At 48.8% G+C, this 23,786-nt stretch overlaps 1 protein-coding gene across 2 annotated transcripts in view; it reads left to right on the forward strand.

Moving 5' to 3' along the window:
- SH2D4B (SH2 domain containing 4B) overlaps positions 1-23,786 on the forward strand; it is a 63,492-nt gene that overhangs the window by 27,578 nt on the left and 12,128 nt on the right. For both annotated transcript variants that reach the window (XM_086680144.1, XM_025918240.2), the window contains exons 4-5: positions 1,704-1,920; positions 3,977-4,101. In XM_086680144.1, the coding sequence (XP_086536270.1) occupies positions 1,704-1,920; positions 3,977-4,101 (342 nt within the window). The remainder of the gene's footprint in view (positions 1-1,703; positions 1,921-3,976; positions 4,102-23,786) is intronic.

The following is a 23,786-nucleotide window of genomic DNA, read 5'->3' on the forward strand; positions in this document are numbered from 1 at the left end:
TTCGGATCTGGGGCAAGGTTGTTTTTTGTGTTTTTTTTTTTTTTTTTGACATTTATTTATTTTTGATAGACAGTGAGAGACAGAGCGCGAGCTGGGGAGGGGCAGAGAGAGGGGGAGACACAGAATCCGAAGCAGGCTCCAGGCTCCGAGCCGTCAGCACAGAGCCCGACGTGGGGTTCGAACTCACAAACCGCGAGATCGTGACCTGAGCTGAAGTCGGACGCTCAACAGACTGAGCCACCCAGGCGCCCCTGGGGTAACGTTTTATTTGAAGAAAGGGTCTTTGACAAGTTGAGAGACAAATTTAGCAGTGCTGCCTTTCAGGACAAGGGCTTATTTGTCTTGTGTCCTCCAGGCACTAACAGAACACAGTTCTCTGACGTTGGCAGGTTGTAGGTGTTGGCTACACATGCGTGGAATGATTGGAATAGAAGTAGATTATGGGTAAGATTTTACTCTAGGAGGGGAAGGTGACCTTCTCAGGCCCACTCAATTACCAGTCATGCACAATTAGGACACGGCCAGCCCTAAGAGTTCTCTGCAGAAAGAACTAGATGTTAGAGGCAGATAGGGACCTGACAGGATGCATTCAGACTACAAAAGAATTAGCTTGAATTCCACACCTTGCCTCCAACTGGTTTTGTTCCCTCTCTTGGCATTTTCCCAGCTCTAGGACTCCCTTGTGAGTGTTAGAAGCAGCAACACACAGATGTCTTTCCAAGGCCACTTGGCTGAGACAGGGCCCTGCCTGGAGGAACACAAAAGCCTGGAAGGCTGGAGAGAGGGGCCTCTGGGAGTGACAGAGCTCCCAGAGGATCTTCTCGCCAACACACTCGTCAGCTGTCAAGGCCACTGCAAACCAGAGAAGGGGCACCAGGACCGGGATGCCAGTGTTTCTAACAACTCACCCTGTGGTAGCAGAAAGGATGGTTCCTGGCTTGGCCATTGACCCAGCCCGGCAGGTTACTGTCCTAGCATGAGCGGGGGAGGGGCAGAGAGAGAGGGAGACACAGAATCCTAAGCAGGCTCCAGGCTCCGAGCTGTCAGCACAGAGCCCGACGTGGGGCTTGAGCTCATGAACCGTGAGATCCCGACCTGAGCTGAAGTCGGCTGCTTCACTGGCTGAGCCACCCAGGTGCCGTGGAGGCTGGGTTTCTGGTGTAGAAATTGTGATGGGCCCCCTTCCCTGGGTGGTTGGGGGAAGTGTCTATAATGAGATATCGCAGGCAAAGCAGAGAACCCAGGGCTTGGCACAGAGAAAGCTACAATCAATGTGGGTGATGGTAGTGCTATTTGGAGATGCTGCCCACCTTGACAGGTGCCCTTGAGGCTGGGCAGGTGGGCACATGGTTTGAGAAGCTGCTCTAAGCAGGGTACTCCCGGAAGGAAATACGTAGAGAGATGTATATTTCCATCCAAAGTTTGCTTGCTCGTTCTGGAACAGAGCCATAGGAACAGGCAGATGACCCTGAAGTGTCGCGAGTGTTTCTACCTCCACAGGGACAGGCAAGCCCGGGCTGCTGGCCAGGGCTGGGCCTGCCCTGCCGTTTCCAAGCTCTGAACCTCCATGCAGCCCATGTGGGTGAATCCAGGTGAATCGTGGGACTCTGGGTGACTCCCAGGGCTCTGGGCCCAGTCCTGACTTGCTCAGTGTACAGCCTGGGCTGCAGGTCTGGGTAAACATACTCTCTACCCCTTTGCAGTGCGCCGGTCCAAGGCTGCTGATGAGGAGAGGAGTCGCAGAGCCCAGCGCGCCAGGGACGAGTACCGGCGCCACTCACTCCGGGCCATCCAGAAGGGCACCGTCGCTGGCCTCAGCTCCATGTTCCAAGAGCTTGGCCAGAGCCACGAGCAGGAGGCCAGACTTGACCACCACCTTCCCGGCCCAGGGCCACCGCCACCCCTTGCCGTACCTGTCAGGTGGGTCTGGGGGACTCTGCAAATGCAGTGTGGCTGGAGGATCCAGTCCTGTCTCTGCTCCAACTGCTGTGAAATTTGGAGCTAGTCATTTCCCCGCTATGGGACTCAGTGTCTCAGTGTGCACAATGGGGCAGGAGGGCACAGTGAGGAGTCTGGTCGGAGATTTCTAGTAGCCCCGGAGTTCTGGGAGTCTTAACACTTTGGGTCTAGGATTCCTTTGAGAATCTAAAGAAAGCTGTGTACAGTCTTGCTTCCAAAATGTGCGTATGAACATACCCCAAAATGTCTGCATATAATTTCAAGCTCTTCAGGGTCTACAGATACCGGGTTAAGAACTTGTAATATAAGACCTCAAATGGGTTAAATATGGTCCAGCAGCTTGGAAACCAGTGTTGGCTGCTGTTTCTAACCGCAGGTGGCGCTGGTGCATCCTGGGTTCTGATACCGGGTTTGCAGGCGAGTGTGCTTGAGTGCAGGGGGGTCATCTCAGGAGTGCTTTGGCAAGGACACTTAAGTGACTGCCCATGCTCGCCAGACCCACGGTCAAGAGGTTGCCTGGAGCGTCTCCTTAGACCAGCCCCAAGGTTGGTCCCCGCACGTCCATCACTGGTGAGCAGCTCCTGCCCCGGTGAGGGTGGACAGTGAGTGTTTGCTGCTTCCCCGAACCACAATTAACTTGCAGGACAGTCCATTCACTCCCAAATGACAGTGGCTTGTCTGAGTTTTGCTTTAATTGGGATTTAGGATTATTCATAACCCCCTTCTCCCTCTCCCCGCCATCTAGGGAGATCTGACCACGTCTGCATTTCTCCTTTCCTTCCTCCCTCCCTCCCTTGTCATTTATGATTCACAAACCAGGAAGTTTAAAAAGAAATATGGAAAAAGACAGACTTCCATTCCTGCCTCCACCTACTTGGTTTTCCCGTGCCCCGTGGGTGGGAGCACTGTTCTTAGTTTATGTGTGCCTGCCCACTTCTGTCATGTAGTTGCTGACGTGAAAAGTCGTAAAAAGTCCTAGCCCAGTCTCTCTCTCTCTTTTTTTTTTTATAAGAAAAGGCTGCATGCTGTATACATGGCTCTGCTTTTCACATCAATTCTTAGCTATTCATTTATTTTTATTTAGTTTTCTTTTTTAAAAATATTTTTAAGTAATCTCTACACCCAACATGGGGCTCAAACTCACAACCTGGAGATGAAGAGTCACATGCTCCCCCGACTGAGCCATCCAGTGCCCCTATTTAGTATTCTTTCTTTCTTTCTTTCTTTCTTTCTTTCTTTCTTTCTTTCTTTCTTTCTTTCTTTCTTTCTTCCTTCCTTCCTTCCTTCCTTCCTTTCAGTGAGAGAGAGAGAGAGAGAGAGAGAGAGAGAGAGCATGATGAGGGAGGGACACAGAGGGAGGGAGAGAATCCCAAGTAGGCTCCATTCTGTCAGTGCAGATCCGATGTAGGGCTTGATCCCGTGACCCTGGGATCATGATCTGAGCCAGAAGCGAGAGTCAGACCCTTAACCCACTCAGCCACCCAGGTGCTCCTAGTTTCCTTTTTTATAGTTATGTCGTATTCTACTCCATAGATGTGCTAGAAGTTAATTATCAAAAACTACTGGTGGACATTAGAGTTGTTTGAAATCTTTGGTTATTACCAACAGTGCCCTTAAAGAATAGCCTTGTAGACACTCATCTGACACACGGCGGCCACAGGCGGGAGGCCTATGAGCGGCCGGGAAAATGCCTTTTCTTTCTCTCAGACATCTCCTCCTGTCCTCTTTTTCATTCCCACCTGTGTGGCTTTTTTTTCGAACCAAGTGACAACAGTTCTCTTTGGGGAAAAGTAATAACAGTTGGTACGTTATAATCTGCAAAGTGCCTTTAAGCACCTGGACTCATTTAATTGTCTCCACAGGCGTGAGTGTGGGCATCGTGCTTATTCATCTCATAGCAGCCCCCCCTCCTCTCCCCTCCTCTCCCTTCCTCTCCCCTCCTCCTCCTTCTCCCCGCTCTTCTGGTCCCCTCCCCCTCCCTCCCTGACTTTCCACATCCCTGCTGTCTTCTCAGCAGGACTTGGGAGCGCCCACGGAGACCTGTCTCCAGGGAAGTCATAGTCCGCTGGTTTAAGGAGGAGCAGCTGCCTCGCCGAGCCGGCTTTGAGAGGAACACCAAATCCATCGCCCCCTGGTTCCATGGTAGGATGGCTTTCCGGGCCCCTGGGGTGGATAATTTCCACGTGTCCACCTCTCTCTGGGGTTGGCAGGAGGTCCTGAAGGACTGCGGTCATCAGGGCTAGTGGAGGACTTTGGACTCTGCTACTTTCATGCTACCCCCACAAAGACTGGCCGGTCTCCCAGGGTTAAGGATTGGCTGTCCTGCGTCGCCTGGGTGAGAGTGGAGTGGAGAGAGGTCCCGTGGCTGTCCTCTGTTTGCTCATTGAATGTGCTGCGTTCAAGCCACAGGTTGTGATTTCCCCAGGGCCTGAGCTGAATTACTGAGTGGCCTTCATCAAGGCCCTCAGGGACCAAGGCAGACATGTACGAGCAGGGGTCCAGGACACGGAAGGCACCAGGGATTTCTAATGTGCGTTCCTCTCTCTCTGCTGGGGAGGGATGATCACGATCTTGCTCACTGCTTTTACTCACAGACTCCTTGACCATCGGGGCCTCCTCAGAGGTGTCTTCTCTATACATCCAAGCGTGAGCTCTCCGTGAGCTCTCACTGCACCGTGAGCTCCTGGTAGGCAGGGCCCACATCTCGTTGTCTAAGCCTGCATCCCAGATCCCGGCCATAGGCTGGCACACAGCAGGCTCTGAACAAGTACTTGTTCCTGAGATGACAGAATGGCTGAATGAAGAGGTCAGGGTCACCCAAGCATAGAACATGAGAGCTGGAAGCCTCCCTGGAAGTGTCTCATTCCTCATTTTACAGATGAGGAGACAGGTCCAGGTCAGGGAGGACATTTTCATAATGTCACCAACAGACTGGTAAGGTTCAAGAACACATCTCAAGCTCATGACCCCGTCCAGTGATCTGAACCTGTAGAGGCCTCAGGGAAACAGGATTGTGATTTCAGCAGAGACTTGCTACAGTGAAATAAGAGTGGCTACTGGCCATCAGACTCTTCTGTATCAGTTAGCTGTTGCTACATAACAAATCACCCCAAAACTCAGTAGTTGAAAACAAATAAGCATTTATTATTTATTCATACTTTTTTTTAAATGTTTGTTTATTTATTTATTTATTTATTTTTTAATTTTTTTTTCAACGTTTATTTATTTTTGAGACAGAGAGAGACAGAGCATGAACGGGGGAGGGGCAGAGAGAGAGGGAGACACAGAATCAGAAGCAGGCTCCAGGCTCTGAGCCATCAGCCCAGAGCCTGACGCGGGGCTCGAACTCACGGGCTGTGAGATCGTGACCTGAGCCGAAGTCGGACGCTTAGCCAACTGAGCCACCCAGGCGCCCCAAATGTTTGTTTATTTTTGAGAGAGAGAGTGCATGAGTAGTGGAGGGACAGAGAGAGATCGGGAGACAGAATCTGAAGCAGGCTCCAGCCTCTGAACTGTCAGCACAGAGCCCGATGCTGGGCTGGAACCCGTAAGCCATGAGATCGTGACCTGAGCCGAAGTCGGATGCTTAACCGAATGAGCCACCCAGGCACCCCAATTTATTCATAAGTTTCTGAATCAACTAGGCAGTTCTTCTGGAATGGGCCAGGCTCAGATGATCTGAGTTGAGCTTGCTTGTGTGTCCCCAGACAGCAGGCTGGTCTCCTGGGTGCTGGTTTATCCGGGATAGACTTGACCGAGACATCTCCTCTCTGCTCCATGTGGTCTCATATTCTCCAGCAGCCTGGCCAGACTGTCAGGTTTCTCTGGATGAGTTGTCTCCTGGCCTTGCTCCCCGAGTCTTCCCTCCCTTGTCAGCACTGAGCTGAGGTTTGCCTGAGGGCGCCTCTGGTCAGAATTGATCTCACCTGCCACAGTTAGCATCCATCAGACCCTTACCTGCCTTTGTTGCACTTCTGCCTGCTTCCTGGGAGCTTGGCCAACCTCCCCTTGGCCTGTGTGCCCTCTTGCGGTGTGAATTGCCAACCTGCTTCCTGGCCAGCTTCCATGTGTTCTCAATTCCATCCGGATGTAGAGATGACCCCAGTGTCATGATGGGCACTAGAGACCGTGGGATCTCAAGGGCTACTAGGGAGGCCCTCACAGGCAAGCTGTGGGCATGGCTCCAGCTCCAGGAAAGGCAGCTGGAGTGAAATCATGCAGACATCATGCAGGGGCGAGCAAGGCCACGTACGCCTTCATCCCCATCTTCAAGAGCCTAAAGAGCTTGTGAACTCCTAAGTATAGGCAGTCACAACATTACAGATGGGGTGAACTGTAGCATTTTTCAGGGACTGTCGCAGGTCATAAAGGTCACAGAGGCACCATCCAGTTCATGCAAGAGTATCTTCAGTGGTCTGCCTGTTTCACTCTGACCCCTCTACAATTTATCATTCACACAGCATCCTGAGAATATTTTAAATATAAGTCAGATCCTGTCACTCCCCTGCTTAATACCCATTGCTTACTTCCCTTTATACTTGCAATGAACTTCAAACTTCATGCTGGGGCCTGCAGGTCCCCAGATGATGGGTCTTGCTTCCTGCCTCAGCCTTATACCACAATTCTCCCCTTGTCCACCTTGCTTCCACAGCTCTGGCATTTTTCTTCTTCAGACAAGCCATTTTCTACCCCAGGCCCTTTGCACTTGCTTTTAATCTATTTGGTATTGCTCATTTCCTAGCTTTTTTTGCATGGATGATGCATTCTTATTTCTCATCTCAAATATCCCCTTTTCCCAAAAGGCCCTTTCCTGAATCCTTACCTAGAGCAGCCTTTGTCAATTTCTCTCACTTTACTACACTTATCTCTTTAAGAGTGCTCCCTCAGGACTCCTGGGTGGCTCAGTCAGTTAAGTGTCTGACTCTTGATTTCAGCTTAGGTCATGATCTCACTATTTGTGAGTTTGAGCCCCATGTCGGGCTCTGCTTTGTTGGCACAGATTCTCGGTCTCCCTCTCCCCCTCTCTGTCTCTCTCTCAGAAAAATAAATAAACATTAAAAAAAAAAAAAGAGTGCTCACCCAATTGATATTTATCTTGTTGTTTGCTTTTGTGTATTCTCCTCCCTTAACAAAAGCCTGTGAAACTAAGGACCTTATTCATTTTCCCTGGATGCCTGCCATGGTAAGTGTCCATAGAAAGAATAGAAGACGGTGGAAGTGAAGTGTCGGTTTAGATCCCAGTCTTTCTGGTCCCCATGAACAGCCATTGCTTCTGTGCACTGGGCCCTGGTGGGTGTGTGGGGCCCCTCAGGGTCTGATGAGTGAGGTTAAGCTAGAGCCATCTGCTTGTAGACGCCTTCCTTCTCCAGGCCTCCACTTATCCAACAGAAGGATGGAGAGGCTCTTTATGGCCCAGAAAGAAGGGAGTCAACATTCACAGGTGACTGAGCGACACGTCCTCGAAGCCGGTCCTGGGGGATGCCCTGCCTGTCACTCCCAGTTTTGTGTCCCTGTAGCCCTAAGAGAGCTTGAATCATTGTTTTCCTTTTCATTTATCCATTGGGATCATGGAAACACAACGGTAGCGTCTCAGGCACCTGTGTGGTGCAGCTCAGGAGTTCTGTGGAGATGGGGCTTTGCAGGGGCCCTGCGTGCTGGTGGCAGCCAGCAGAGAAGGCATGACACAGGGACTCCAATTGATCTCTAGCTTTATTTTCTCTCCTGATGGAAAAAACGTAATTTTTATATTGTAACAGGACAAACAGAGCCATGATTTAGGTCTCGTAATTTATGTAACTGATTTCATGTTTTTTTGACAGTTCTATCATAAAGTATGTGAGAAAGTTGCTAATACACAGACCGGAGCTATTTAGTGACAGAGTTTCTATTTGATCTGTGACAGAATGGAAGAAAAAGGCTCATGTATGGAGGGTGGCCGACCGCCTTTGCTTGGAGAGGACTGAGTCGTGTTCTAAGATGATAGCCTTTCCTCAGTTTCAGTGTTCAAATGTTCCATCATCTTTTATGAATTGGTGGTGACAAGTAAGCAGTAGTTATTTTTATATATTGCCTTTGCTCAGAAGAGTAAAAAATGTAGCAGCCCATGCTGGTTTCCAAACTCTTGAGAGTAACTTTGCTCATACCTAAAATCCCAAAGCCTGGAACGACTGGTATGGTCCAACTTCTGCCCCAACGTAGGCATTTCCTGACAGCATCTCTGAGAGCCTCCCCCGTACCAAACCTTCCAGAGATGGAGCTACTGACCATAGTGTGCCCAGACAGCCGGCACCCATTTAATTGTTAGGGAGACTTTGCCCCAGGTTGGCTGGGGGCCCTGCCTTCAACTGGTCTTGGCAGACATCTTAGCGGGGGCGGCTCCGCTCCCTGTATCTCCCATGCTCCTCCTGGGGACCGGCAGGCTGGCCCATGCACGCTCTTCTCAGGGACCAGAGACCAAGTGGCATTCTTGGCTTGTGAATCTAGTCTTTGAAGCAGGACGCTATTGCCCTCATCTCACACCATTGGCCACATTATGTCCCAGGGTTCAGGGGTGGAGAAATATATTCTACTTCTTTCCTGTGAGGAAGACAAGGAGGGGAGGAGAATTTGAGTCAATAATGTCATCTGTTACAATCCCAATATAAGTCTTTTCTTTTCTGGGTAAAACAGTCCTAGTTAATTTAGCTGGATTTTAGATGCAGGTTAAAGATGACCACCGTGATTTCTAGTTCCTTCCCTTCCCTCAAACCCATCCGGTTGTGTTGTGGGGTATACAGTCCAAAGAGCAATGTGGACAAGGAGTCTGAAGCCAGGGGGCCCACTCTAGAACCTAGCAGCTCTGTGACCTTGGGCGTGTCCTTTATTTATTTATTTATTTATTTATTTATTTATTTATTTATTATTTTTTAAATGTTTATTTTTGAGAAAGAAAGACAGAGCACGAAAGGAAGAGGGGCAGAGAGAGAGGGAGACACAGAATCTGAAGCAGGCTCCAGGCTCTGAGCTGTCAGCACAGAGCCCGACGTGGGGCTGGAACTCATGAACCGTGACATCACGACCTGAGCTGAAGTTGGACGCTTAACCGACTGAGCCACCCAACAGCCCCTGGGTGTGTCCTTTAAATGCCCATCTATGAAATTGGGATTTTCACATCGATTTCACGGGACTTAGGAAGAGAAGCCAACAAATGTGCTTTGTCTGCCATAACGAGCCCTATCGGTGTGAGTGCTGAGGTCTCTCCGAGTCTGAGGTGGGCCACCAGAGACCCCACCCCCTGTGGGAAACAGAGTGTATATGGAGGTGGGGGGTTGGGAGGGGACTCAGAACAAGAAGGGGGGGGAGGAGAACTGGCTTCCTGTTGGGACCAAGGGGTTCTCAATAGTCTCCTCTGTTAAAAAGAGAAAGCGGTAAAGTTATTCCTTGGTTCTCCTTCGCTCATTGTTATGTTCCAGGGTTGTAAGAGAGCCTTGTAGTTATACAAAAATACTCCTGAGAAAAGCTACTGCATATGAGCTTGGCTTGGAGGAGAAAAATCTATTTTTGGACTTCAACATGTATCTAAAATGATTAAGAACATCCTCTGTCTGAACATTGGCTCAGTCAGACCCCATTTCTCTTTCTGTGCTTTACTTGTAGGAAAACAGTCACAACGTGAGCCACGGTGTATTGTCTTGGCGGCCGCCCGCTGGCCGTCTTGCAGGTTGACCTTAGGGCTTGGTGGGGAATCGGCAGTGGCTGATGTAGTTGGTTTGGTAAACTACTTCCACAAGACCCTTCTCAGGGCCTGGGGGTGGACCTTGAACACAGCCTCCCCTGCATGCGGGTGGGGTGTTACTATCATGGCTTTTCTGACCTTCACCGGGGAGGAGGTATTCCCCATCCACGTGGACAGACGGTGCAGTCTGCAGGGTGCCCAGCAGTCGGGGGTGGCTTTCCACGCAAAGCTTGAGCTACCCAGTGGAACGGGTACTGCTTCCTACCTTTCCACATGGTGACTCCCAGGGCTGCAGGGTTCTAGGATGGGCCCAAACCTTAGACTCCTTGTTCACCTTGATCTTTTTTTTTTTTTTTTAAATTTTTTTTTCAACGTTTTTTATTTATTTTTGGGACAGAGAGAGACAGAGCATGAACGGGGGAGGGGCAGAGAGAGAGGGAGACACAGAATCGGAAACAGGCTCCAGGCTCTGAGCCGTCAGCCCAGAGCCCGACGCGGGGCTCGAACTCACGGACCGCGAGATCGTGACCTGGCTGAAGTCGGACGCTTAACCGACTGCGCCACCCAGGCGCCCCTTTTTTTTTTTTAATGTTTATTTTTTGAGAGAGAGAGAGAGAGAGCGAGCTAGCAGTGGGGGAGGGGCAGAGAGAGAGGAAGACACAGAATCCCAAGCAGGCTCCAGGCTCGGAGCTGTCAGCGCAGAGCCCAACTCGTGGCTTGAACTCATGAGCTGTGAGATCATGACCTGAGCTGAAGTCGGACGCTTAGCCAACGGAGCCATCCAGGCGCCCCTACCTTGCTCTTGATTACAACGCTTCCAAATGTATTTGAAGGAAGGGAAGGAAATGGAAGTCATTGTCACATGTAGCGATTACCTGGGGGAATGTCGGTCTTGGAAAAGAGAACCTGTGGTGTGGGATGGATGGGGGAACAGAGGCGCCACTTCTTGATCTCAAGTTCTGTCTTGAGAGGAGGAGATTATTAAAGGGGATACGACCGGAGCTGGGGGCTAAGTGTTTGGAAGAGATACGTTTCACTTCTGTACAAGAAAGAACTTTTTGGTGGCTACAGCTTACCACCGGGCAGTCTGGATGGCTAGTGGACTCACCGAATGGGAGAATGGGGACCTTTACGCTTTCTGTCCTTTGTGTCTGGGATACAATGTGATTCTGAGCGCATGTTTTGCTGGCGTCACGCGAGGACCATGGGCTCTGCTCCTGCTGAGGCTCCAGAACTTTCTCTGGTGGTTGGGAGCATTGGAAACTATGGCCAGGGCACGGGGCTGGCCACTAGTGGGCGCTTGGGAGTCTGCGGGCTGAGGATGAAGGGTGTTCTTCCCAAGATGTTGGCTTCTTCCCCTTCCTCATTTCTCTATTGCTGGTGGCGTTACTGGTCCAGGAGCCGAGGCACAGGCAGTGGTGACCCCTTCTGGATGGTTTTCAGGAGTCCTGCAGCTGAAAGGCGGACCCACCAGGCGTCCTGCAGGGAGGCAGCCCTCTGTGAGGTGGGGATGATTGTGCCTGGAAGGCAGAGGCCGAGTGGGAATGGAGTGTAGACTCAGTTCCTCCAACTGCATGCACTGGGCGGTCCCTTCTTCTCTGAGCTGCATGGAACCGGAAGCACTTGTTTGGCTGACCGGCGCCGATCATCGTCGATCCCTCCAGCATGATGGTTGCATGTGGCTGTTTAGATGTATGGGGGTGGGGGGGTGGGTGGATGTGCACCGTCTCACAGGTGCTCTCAACTGCTCTTGACCCAGTCATGGTTCACTTTTTACAGGTGACCATACTGAGGCCCAGAGAGCTTGAGAAACCAACCCCTGTCACCCAGCAGGAATCACAGGAGCTGTAGGGCTTCTGGATCCTGGCCTTTCCTACTCCATTTTGGCGGTCCCTTAAATATACTGTTACCCAGGGAGGGAGATCGGGGCCTAGAAGTATTCCCTCTGGATTCACTGTATATTCTTACTGTATATTCATTTGAACCTCTTTTAGATGCTGCCCGGGTTCTTTATTTTTAAATCTCACGCCTGCTCGTTCTGTGACCTTGTGGAGTGGAGATGCCACTGGTCTCCTGGCCCAGCTGGAGGGAAATCTGGCAATGCCCTGTTTGGCCTATGGGATCACTCTCAGAAGCTAGCTTTTCTGGGGCTGAGATGGAGAGAGTGAACCAGCTCAGGCCCCGTCCTTGCTGTCCAAGATCTGTGGGAGGACAGGGAACCGTGGTGAGGTTTGGAACCTGCAGCCAGAATGAGGGACTTGGGCAGCTGTGGACCCAGACACGAAATCCATGCTAAGCTTGGAATAGCCGAAGACACCGGCAGGTGCAGAAAGTAGTAATATCCACTTTGTAGTTGTGTTATGAGGATTAAGTTATAATATTTATAAAGTGTTTAGAACATTCCTGGCATACAAGAAATGCTTCCATTTGTCACCTGGAATAAATAAACACGGTAGCCTTTGGAGATGCATATCATGATTTGAATATGTAAATGATGGCCTCACACCCTGAGGCGATGCTTCTGCTGTCAAGGAAGTGAAGAAAAAGATGACATCAAATGACTGTGCTTAAAAGGAAGACGATACCTGTTTAGCCTTCCCACCCCCAAAAAGCGAAAGTCTGGATTTTCTTACGTTATGGACATGATCCCCCTCTTGCAATGTTTTTTGAAAGCTGTGAGGGTAACACACGGGGTCATTTGGAAGGATGGTTGGCTTGTCACAGATCCATCATGTCAAAGTTAGATTGCTAGCTCCCCTCTGCCCAGCAGAATGTGGAATGGAAATTTTCCACCAACTCGGATCCCAAATGCAAACATTTCCAAAGAGGAAAAAAGTAGGTTGGTTGACCTACTTTCCTCTTAAGCTCTTGCTTAAGCTGTTCCAACTAAGAAATAAAGGCATCTTTTTCCTTCTTTCAAAAAAAGGTTGTGCGCTGGCTGTAAAGTCTCAAAAAAGGAAAAAAAAAAAAATTACAAAGAAGAGCAACGCTAATTTTCGCTTTGGGAAAGCGTAGATTGTAAATGGCATTTTCAAGGTCTTAACTCTTTCCTTTCGGCCGTCTGTCATTCTGTGTTTTTGATTTCGGCCTTTTGTGTCTTGTCTACCTCACCCGTCTATTTTGGCTCTTTTGCTGCCATCTTTACTTTCTGATCCTCAGGTGGGGTGACTAAAATGTGTGGGCAGGGACAGGGCTAGGGGATCTAGTTGGATTTGAGAGGACTGAATTTTTGTTTTCTTTCTGGATTTAAAAAAAAGCACAGAGTAACAATAAACCATGATTTCTGTTGATGTAATTGATTTAATATTCTTCTGACAGTCCCGTCGTATTTCTGGTGGTCCCAAAAGATCCCTCCTATCTTCCTAACTCTGGGAAGTGCCTGTCATAGGTGAGACCCTTCTTCAACTCCAGCAAGCTATTCTGGGACTTTCTTTGCTCCAGGCTCTGTAGTCTATCTAGTTTCTCACCCGTTTCCAGCCCCAAGTTCATCCCAGCCCTGGCACCCACGGCCACTGCTCAGCCCAGAGCATCAGCTGTGCATTTTCCTGAGGGCAGGCGTGGGGTTGAGAAGGAAAATTTAGAGCGAGGGGCACAGCTGCTGTCTTGAAACCACTAACGTCCCCTAACCTGTTGAAGGCCTCAAGGTCAGGATGTGAAGTACATGGTGAAAGGCACAAGGTGCTGACTTTGATTCAGTCTGGTGAACTTTGCAGCACTTAGCTGTCCGGAGACGGAATAAGCTGTCTCTGGGAGTCGCGAGCACCCAGTGCTGGGGTGTGTAAACAGAGGCCAGACGGTCCTTTGGTCAAAACAGCGAGCCTGTGGATTATCCAGTCTGATGGGGACTAGGTCTGATCTCATGACATTTCCCCCCTAACCTGCCCACTGTTAGTTATTCTGTCTCCGCTTACCGGAGAAACAAATAACGGTGGCTTTGGCATTTGCTGGAGAATCAAGTCTAGTCTCAACTACAATAGTAGTTGAGAAGACTTTCTGGAAATGAAGATTCATTAATATTTATGCTTAATTATGAAAAGTTTATCGGACTCGGGGCGCCTGGGTGGCGCAGTCGGTTAAGCGTCCGACTTCAGCTAGGTCACGATCTCGCGGTCCGTGAGTTCGAGCCCCGCGTCGGGCTCTGGGCTGATGGCTCAGAGCCTGGAGCCTGTTTCCAATTCTGTGTCTCCCTCTCTCTCTGCCCCTCCCCCGTTCATGCTCTGTCTCTCTCTATCCCAAAAATAAATAAACGTTGAAAAAAAAAATTTTTTAAAAGTTTATCGGACTCAAATTACCTTCTGTCTAGTAATTAAGTTCTTTATGGATTTACATGCCCGAGCATTTGCTTGCAGGTTTCATTTCAAACCAGGATGCTGCTTTTGGGTGTTGTGATTCACACTCCATCTCACCAGCATCCAGGGGTGCACAGGGCAGGACAGTGGCCCCTACCCCTGCGACAGCCTGGAAATGCTTCCTGGAGGAGAACAGCATGGCTTGCATACGCAATCAATGTATGGTTTCTCCTGTAATCGACACAAATGTGCCGCCCCTGCAGACAGTGGGGCATTGCCAACATTTGTGCAGTCGGGATATAGGTGTCAGTGTCCAGAGAAAATGCAGTTCCCTTGCTTTTCTACATTTCCTCCCATATCCTGAACTTCTCATCACCTCCTTTTCCTTTCTGGGTAGTAGGGAAAAAATAAACTCTAGTCCATTTTTGGTTAACTTTGTCCTACTCAGTGGAGTAGTCTTTTTTAGTTAAACTGCCTTTTGGGGGAGACGAGGTCTTTGGGGTTTTCTCTCCCTACCCCCTTGCTTCTCTGCAAGGGGGCATTGGGGTGTTTGGGGCTTCTCTCCAGGGTGAGGAGGTGGTCAGGGCCAGGGCTTGGGGCTTCTCTCCAGGGTGAGGAGGTGGTCAGGGCCAGGGCTGCAGGGCAGATGTTCAGACTTCGTCTTGCATGAGGGTATGTGGCTGAGGCGACCAGAGGGGCAGAAACCTGGGTGTCTGCTTCCGAGCCCTGTATGCCATATGGGGCTGTGTCCATCTGGAGCACACCAAAGTCCCGCTTGGATTGGTGGCACCCCCGGAAAGGAGGCACTTTTTTTTTTTTTTAAGTTTATTTATTTTGAGAGAGAGCTGGGGGGAGAGAGAGAATCCCAAGCAGGCTCTGCACTGTTAGCACAGAGCCTGACACGGGGCTCGAACTCACGAACCGTGAGATCATGACCTGAGCCGAAACCAAGAGTCAGTGCTTAGCCGACTGAGCCCCCCAGGCACCCCTGGAGAGGGGGCACTTCACCTTGTACTTGTCCTCAGGTGTGCGCGCACTGGTTGCTATCCACAGGGGTGTGGTTGGTTAGCCTCCCCTGTGGCGTCACGCTGGCTTTGATGTTGTAACAGATCATTTATTAAGTTTTTGCTTTGTGCTGGGCTATGGCAGGTAAGCATGGAACAGCCGGTGTTTCATTTAGTCCTCCCACAACTCTCTGGAAGAACTAGTAAAACTGGCCGCGAGGCAGGTGCACAGTGTTTAAAGTATGCTGGCTTCTCGCTCACATTCGTTAATTTATTTAAGCTTTATAACATCGCATGTCTGCTTCCGCTAGCGTTAGCCTCATTTCGCAGACGAGGAAGCTAAGGCACAGAGAACGGAGGCCACGTGCATGAGGCCCACTGTTTGTAAGGGGGGGCAGTGGGGTTCAAACCCCAGTGGTCCATGCTCGGATCTGTGATGCAAAACAGCCTTGTTGCCATTTCACAGTTAAGTAACTGCCGTGGGGCATGCAGTACTCAGGGAGCTAGTTCCTGCCCAGTCCAGAATGTCTCCTTGAGCAGGGAGAGATGGCTCTTCCGTTAGGAGACACCAGCGTCTCTGGGTCGTGGGGTGAGCTGTTTCAGCTGCCATGCCTTATTCTTGGCCGAGGCAAGTGTCTGCTGTTTCCTAGGCCTCCCTCCCACAGAATTCCTGAAGGGTGCCCTCCAAGTCTCCTACAGTTTGCAAAGTCCTCACGCAATAAATAGAGCGAAACTGGGAATTGTCAGTGTTTGGAATTACCCAATTACCTGGGCAGGGGCATGAGGAGGCAGGCTCCCTGCGTAAGGCATTTGCATAATTAATTTATTGATTGTTAATATTACGCTGCTGTTGTGTGCTAGGCACATGCTAAGTACAGAGCATGTGGTGGTGAATGAAACTGACAACTTCCCTGCCCTCACAGAACTTACATTCATTTGCAAGTAACAGAAAAAATCAAACTGATAGAATCAAAGAGAGGATTTATTTGCTTATATGACTGAAAAATCCAAAGGTATGTCTAGCTTCAGGCTTTGCTTGATCCAGGGAGCTTAGGTTGGCCTGGCCTTTCTCCATCTCTCAGCTCTGTTGCTCTACATGTTGTTTTCATTCCCAAGCAATGCATCAGCCTGTGGTTGCATGCCCGCTTTTGCTGAGTTTGAAATCCAGGAGACACAGGGCATGGTTTTCTCTCAATACTCTGAATACTAGTCCCCATATCCTGCCTTGTTGGGTCTGCTTTGGTCACATGCTCATTCCTGACTCCAGTCCCTATGGTCAGAGGCATGAGACCTCTGATTGGCTAGGCTTGAGTCACATGACCATACCTGGCACGGGAGGGAGTCCATCCCACTGCAACTGCATAGACATGAATGAGAGGGTGTGGCTTTCTAAAAGAAGGTCCACGATCCCTTGCCAGAAGAAGGGCAAGGGTGGGCAAGGTCCTGAGTGGGCAAGACTGATGGATGTCTATCATAGAGAGGAAAAAAAAACCTGTCCTCTGTCCTAGTGAAACTGTCCGTCCAGTCAGCAAGACCGGCATGAATCAAATAATAGATTTATGCTTCCAGTTGAAGTTAGTGCTACACAGGATCCTTGGGTAGCCAGGTTGGGAGGTCATTTTGCTGGGTGGTTGCAACCCTCTGTCACCAACAGTGGCATTAGTGATTTGAACCTGGCGTGTCAGCTTGGAGCAGGCAGTCATGGGTGTGGGATACTGCCTCTTGTGCATGGCTGTATCTGGAACCAAGAAGCTCATCCGCTGAAACCCTTGTCTCAGCAGTTCGCTATGGTTAAATTTCATTTGGAGGTATAAGAAATGAAGGCATGTGAGCTCCTTTATCACAATCTCTGTGGCTTTAGGATGCTTTAAGAAACTGTTGAGAATGAAGAGCTTAACAATTCCAGCCTCTTTAATGATACCGTCCGGAAAGTATGGCAATAAGAAAGGAAAGTCACAAAAATGAGTGAGAAATAGCTAACCCGTCATGGAGGAGTTGCCGGCCGGTGAGGCGTAGCTATAGTGAAAGCTGTAAGAAATATGCACGTCAGATAAATTGAGACCCATAAAAAGTAAACCCGTCGTGTCTGGCCCTCCTGCGTTTCTTTCTTTCCAGAGAGAAACCCTAACAGAGAAATAAAAGGAGCTCATTTGGTTACCCAGGTGCAATTCAGAGCTAATGATTTCAGGGAATGGGCATGGAGGTGGAGGAGGGGCTGGGAACTGAATCCCGGGCCGGCTTTAGAATTTGCTAACATGTGGATTTTTGGGTCCCTTATAGCTGAGCGTCTTTTGAAGCTGTGCCTTCCCTTTGCTGGGGCTGCCACAGTTAGCACCGGTGGGCTAAGTATTTTGATAGCAACTTGAGGTTGTTGGCAGGTTTGAGAGCATCTGCATGGGATGCAGGGAGATGATTAGGTGAGGCGTCCGGGAGAAGGCACGGGGATGCACGGGGATTCGTGCTCTGTGCAGTAAGAAGGGAGTCGGGAGCTGCTGGCTGCACCTCGCGGGGGTGCTGGGTGCAGACGCCTGCCTGCGATATTAATGGGTATTGGGACAGGGATAGCAAGCCTTGCCTTAAGCCTTGACTTCTTGGCTGGCCATCCTCCCCTCCTGCGTTCCTAGCTTCTCAACCGTCAGGGGGCAGCCGCTCTGGAAGGCTTAGGTTCCCTGAACTTGGCCCTGGCTTTTTCTGCCTAGGCCCAGCAGAGGGCGCTGTAGTTGCCTTTGACGCCCAAAGCCCAGAGGAGCCCTGGACTATTTTGCTCTAACTTTTGTTGTTATTGTCAATGAGAGATCTGTCGGGTCTATCTCCATGTCAGTGGTTCTCAACTTACCAGGGGTGATTGTGCCCCAGGGAAGAGCTGATAGTGTCTAAAGGCATATTTGGTTGTCACAACTGCAAGGTGCTGTTGGCATCTAGCGGGTAGAGGTCAGGGATGCTGTTATACATCCTACGATGCATTCTGCAGACCCTTATCTGGCTCAAAATGTCAACAGTGCCAGGTTGAGAAACCCTGGTCTACCTATAGATATATGTCTACCTCTCCACCAAGCTTTTTAATTGTTGCTGGAAAGACCTACAAGTGTAACTTCTTGTTTACTTCTTCAAAAAATTTTTTTTTAATGTTTATTTATTTTTGGGAGATAGAGAGGCAGAGTGCAAGCAGGGGAGGGGCAGAGAGAGGGAGAGACACAGAATCCAAAGCAGGCTCCAGGCTCTGAGCTGTCAGCAGAGAGCCGGATGCGGGGCTCAAACTCACCAACCTGTGAGATCATGACCTGAGCCGCTGTCTGACGCCCAACAGACTGAGCCATCCAGGTGCCCCTACTTCTTTTTAGAAATGATCTTACCTCATCAGGACCTCCATTCTGCTAATGCCTGAAAAAAAACCCTTAAAATTTCCGGTTCCTCTGGTTTAAGAGTCTCTTTCAGTTTACCTCGGTTACTTTCTAGCAACTATTCAACCTTAATTTTAAACTCAAAGTTCTGCTTCTCCCTTCTCACGGGGTCTCTCCAACATCACTCCTTCCCCCCAAGTAGTGTCTGAGTGTAAAGGCAGCTTGTGGCTTGGGAGGAAGCCAAAGAAAGGCCGTGGTTGGTTGCTCATCTCTGGACTTTGTTCTCTGCTTTTCGGGGTCCCCTTCCCCGCGCTGATTATCCCCTAAACTTGACTTGGCTGTACCTTGACTCTTGCTGGGGCTTCTGAATTTTAACAACTGACATCAATTAGCTGTTAGTGAAGACCATCCACCCCAAAGCCTAAGTTCGGGGGTCACCTTGCCTCTTTTCTGGGCTCTGCTCTTTTTTTTTTTAAGTTGATTTATTTTGAGAGAGGGAGGGACGGAGACAGAGAGCGAGCATGTGTGTGCAAATGGGGGAGGGGCAGAGAGAGAGGGAGAGAGAGGCAATCCCAAGCAGACTCTGCACTGTCAGTGCACAGCCTGACTCTGGGCTGGAGCTCACCAACCCGGAGATCATGACCTGAGCTGAAGTCTGATGCTTAATGGACTGAGCCACCCAGGCGCCCCTGGGCTACACTCTTAATGACAATTATTTTTTCAAAAAACCCTAAGTCCTAAAGGTTCATTTCACTGGCTCCCTCTTCCCTCTCTTGTCCTCACAGTTTATGATCATTATGGAAAGGAACAAGGCTGTCCCTTATTGTTTTATTTTCTTACTCTCCTTTATTTTTCACTCACATTCCCATTCCTCCTCAATAAGCAGCCTCTCTGATAATACTGTGTATCTGTTCAAATTCTTGTATATATATTGTATATATATATATCACCCGAGGGGGGTTACTCTGCTCTTTATTTTCTTTTTTTCTCATGGTAGCATTGACCTTGGTGCTTTTCTGTGGCTAGTTTTTATGTGAAATTAGTTTGCCTGAACATTTCAAGTGAAACAAGAGCCTGGAGAGTTGTTTTGGACTTTCCAGAGCCTCCTGTTCTATTATTTTTGTGAAGTGCTCACAAACAGGGCAGCTTGCCTCTCCGGAGTAGCTCGGCTCTGTTCCCCTCCCCCGACGTGGGTCTGGACTTTCTCCTTCTTTCTTCTCTTTTGTCCTACTCGGCTCAATTTTTATGCCACTCCCAGTGGTCGAAGGTGGCTCTGGAGGGTGTCACCATGGGCCTCTTGCACTTCCCCAGGATTGCAGAAGGCAAATCCTTCCCAAGTTTTGACTGCTGTTCTTAAGTTAGCCTCCTGCTTTCCAGTGAGTTCCTGTTGACTGCTCTCGGGTCCATTGGTCACTCTTGCTTCTTTCTTCTTCCTGTGGAAACACCTGGTATCGTGAAGGTCTTGTGTTGACTATTTGTTCCCACCACTGTTTGTATGTGGGGTTCATGGGACCGCCTTGCTACCTAGTTCTGTTGTAAACATAGCCCATGGCCTTTTGGTTTCGTCTTTACTTGTCCTGCTTCTTCTTATTTGGGGATTTGGACAGATTGGAAAATGATGTTGCTGCCATCACAGATTCTACCTTGTCCTACCCTGTGCTTAAGTACATTTACCTGAAAGCTGAGGTAAATCATTCTTGTTCCTCACTGTCTCACCGAGCATCTGTTACGAGAGCCATGCTGTTCCTGTCTCTGGCCTATTATTTCTAATTGCTGCACAGCATTCCTCAGGGTGAATCTACCTGGTTTTGCTCATCCACTCTGAGTCATGGACACCCTGATTGCCCCCAACTTACCAGCACCACAGATCAGTCTAAGAACCAATTATGTCTCTGGCGCCAGATGCTTATGGACCTGTGTGACGATTTCTTTAGAATATATCTCAGTAATGGAATTGTTGGGCCAGAGGGTATATACATGCAGTTAATTTGACTAGGGGTACCAGTGGCTCTCCAGAAGGCTGATCCAGCCCCTATTGCCAGCAGCCAAATGTGAGAGTTGCTCTAGCCCCATGTTCCAGATCCCACACCAGAACGCGGTAGAGGTCCTTGGTCCCCTCCACGATTCACAGGAACTTGGGGAGGCTGGCAGACATGATCATCAGGCTCTTCTGTCTCCAAATACATCATTCTGCCCTAATTGTGGCTGTATTATGTGGGCAAAATTGGGGTACGGGGGGATATTCTACTTTCTCAATATCTGTGGGGTGCAGGAACATGAGTGGGGCCCCTCCCTTTAGTCCTTCATCCCTTCTGTCCCACCCCAGCCCAGGAAAAGCTCTTTCCCATCTGGCAGAGACTTCTCATAGGACCTATCCCATGTCCTCTCTAGAGCAGGTCAGTTAAATTGTGTTCAGACCTCCAAGTATTACTTTAAATACAGAGGAAGTTTCTAGAATGTAAAAATCACTTTTTAACTTTTTGCCAATCCTGGCTTGCAAGACTGTTTACACTCTAGCTCGGCGAGTCTCAAACCTGGTTGCCAGTTGGAATTACCTGAGAAGATTGTAAACATGACTGATGCTTGTTGTTCCCAAAGTGACTGACACAAGACTCAGTCAGAGTGGGCCAGGGTTGAGAACCATGCTCTAGAGACTCAAAACAGCCAACACTGACATTTAAAGCTCATTAGCGATCCTTTTTTTCCTAGGTGATAACCTCCCCATCCCTCAAAGGACATTGACCGACTTTGAATGAATGTCATAGCATAATGTGTGGGGAGGTACAGAGCAATGATATTTAAATACTTAAAATATTCAATGTTGAATATACGTGGTGTGTGCACGTACAGATGTGAAGGGCATGAAGGGAGCTTCAGCAGCGGGGACACGACCAATCCTGGAAGCACCTGTGTGCTCGTCCCCAGGGCAGCCCCTGCTTCTTCCACCAGATGTGATCTGTCGCCTGAATATTTTCTCCATCAGCTCTTTGCTTCATTTCTTATTTCTATGTTAATCTCCAAACACTGTAGTGTTTAGCTTTGTGAGCTTTTTCCATTTAATATAAACGGAACTAGAGTGGTGTTATTTTTTAGTTATTAGCTTGTTTCACGCTTCATTGAAAAAAACTTTTCTCTCATTGCATTTTTCCATCTCCGTGGTTTGGAGGTTATACCGCTCTCAGTGCTCGTCTTTCGGTGGTTGGTTTAGAGGATTTAACATTCATATTTCACGTATCCTAAAGTTGATGTATATCGTTACCCTCTTCCTAAACACACAGAATTTTTATTTATTTTTAATGTTTATTTATCTATTTTGAGAGAGAGTGGGCACACGAGAGAGGGCGTGAGTGGGGGGGGAGCGGAGAGAGAGGGAGAGACAGAGAATCCCAAGCCGGCTCCGTGCTGTCAGCGCAGAGCCCAACTCGGGGCTCGATCATGAACTGTGCGCTCATGACCTGAGCCGAAATCAAGAGTTGGAAGCTTAACTGACTGAGCCACCCAGCTGCCCCTATTTTTGTTTTTTATTATTTTTTGAAGTTTTATTTATTTAGGTAATCTGAATACTCAACATGGAGTTTGAACTCACGACCCCAATATCAGGAGTCGCGTGCTCTTCCGACTGAGCCAGCCAGGTACCCCCTAAACACATAGATTTTTTTGAAGTCCAGCATTTCTACTCTCAACTGATCAGATGTTGTCAACATTACAGTTCTATCTTTTTTTAAACCCTCCACTATCCATTATTAGTATTATTTTGTAAGTCAACATATACTTTTAACTTAACCTGCGATATCTGTGCTCATCATGCCTTCTAGCCTCTCAGATGGTCTATCCAGGATCCAATTTCTTCTACCTGAAGTACGTCCTTTAGAATATCCCTAATTGTCAATTTTCTCAACTTTTTTTTTTTCTGAAGATGCCTTTATTTCGTCCTCCTTGAAAGATAGTTTCATTAAACACTGTTATTTTTTTTCTCAGCGCACTGAAAATATTATCCCATTGTCCTCTGGCTTCTACTGTTGCAACTGAGGAGTTAACCAACAGTCTATTTGTTCATTCTTTGTAGACAATCAGTCTTTTTCTCTGGTTGACAAAATGAGACGTTAAGTGGCTTTGTGCAGTTTCCCTATGATGTGTCTGTGATGAATCACTCTTAAATATTGCCTCCTCTCCATTCTCCTCACCGGTCTTCTCTGGGATCCAGATCATACACGTGCTAGATCTTTCCGTCCATCTGCTGTGTCCCTTCCTGTCCTGAGACTTAAATTAGGCTTCTCTTAGGTTGCATTTTTATAAATGTGCCATGGACTCGTTCTTCTTAGTCTTCGCTGTGACTCTTCACTCATTTTATCCCTCCTTCTCCCCTTTTACCTCACCACCTCGGCTTACGGCCACGGAATCTACCCAGCCCCCAAGGCCTGCTTCTCATCCCCCTTCGTTGCCTCTTTGAGGCCTGCCCTGACTTTTCTACAGGCCACATTAGTCTCCTCCTTCTTGCGCCTTTCACAGCCCTTACTGTCCTCTGCATGAGATAACATGGTGTAGAGCAAAGAGTACTAGACTTGGAGTCTGAGGACCTGAGTTCAAATTCTGACTCCGCCATTTAATAGCTCTGTGGCCTTGGGGAAGTCCCTTTTCTTGCTGACCCTCAGTGTCCTCAGTTATGAAGTGATGATAATTGGGATGGTAGGAAGACTGAAGGAGATGAGGCCCACTGAGGCCCCAGATGGTGTCCCATGCTGGCTGTGACATGAGGCTTTTCATGTAACCCCCGATGTGTCCTTTTGCCCCCCTGCTTCAATATAGAAGCCATTTCTGGCAGACTAGTGGTCTGGGAGCTAGATTCCAGTGCTGTAGCTATGGAAATGTAGCTATGAAGAAATGCTTAGATGAAGGAGCCCTCATTGCATTGAGATCGCTAGCTTGTGTGCCTATAATTCATACCCCCTGAGGCCATTTTTTTATCCTTGAACATTCTCATATTCTTCTTCTGCTTAGGGAACACCAGTTGTTTCTCATTGCCCTCAGAATTAGGTCCAAAATCCTTCTAATGGTCTGGGGAGTGCATGGGAGCTTGGCCCCTGCCGACCTCTGTGTATGTTGTCACCACCCATCTCCTACGTTGGCCTCCCCTCCTGCCACTTTGGCCTTCCCTCCTGCCATGAAGACTTATGTGCTAATCCCTTTTGCAAAACAGATACTTGCCTCACCCCTCTGTTTTAACCCTTCTGGTCTTAGTCTAAGTGTCACTTCTGCCCCTGGCACCAGAGCTGGGTGGGGTGCTTCCCCTGGGTGCTCCCATAGCACCCGTGGCCTTGATCACCACTGGTTACGGTGAGCCTTTTCTTAAAAAAAAAAAAAAAAAAAAAAATAAAATAAAATAAAATAAAATAAAATTAAATTAAATTAAATTAAATAAAAATTCTGCCAATCTCTACTTCTGTCCAGAGTCAAAACTTCTGGGAGGCAGGAACTGTTT

This window comes from Puma concolor, chromosome D2 (genome assembly GCF_028749965.1).
Source record: "Puma concolor isolate L17-30 chromosome D2, mPumCon1.1.hap2, whole genome shotgun sequence".
Lineage (NCBI taxonomy): Eukaryota > Metazoa > Chordata > Mammalia > Carnivora > Felidae > Puma > Puma concolor.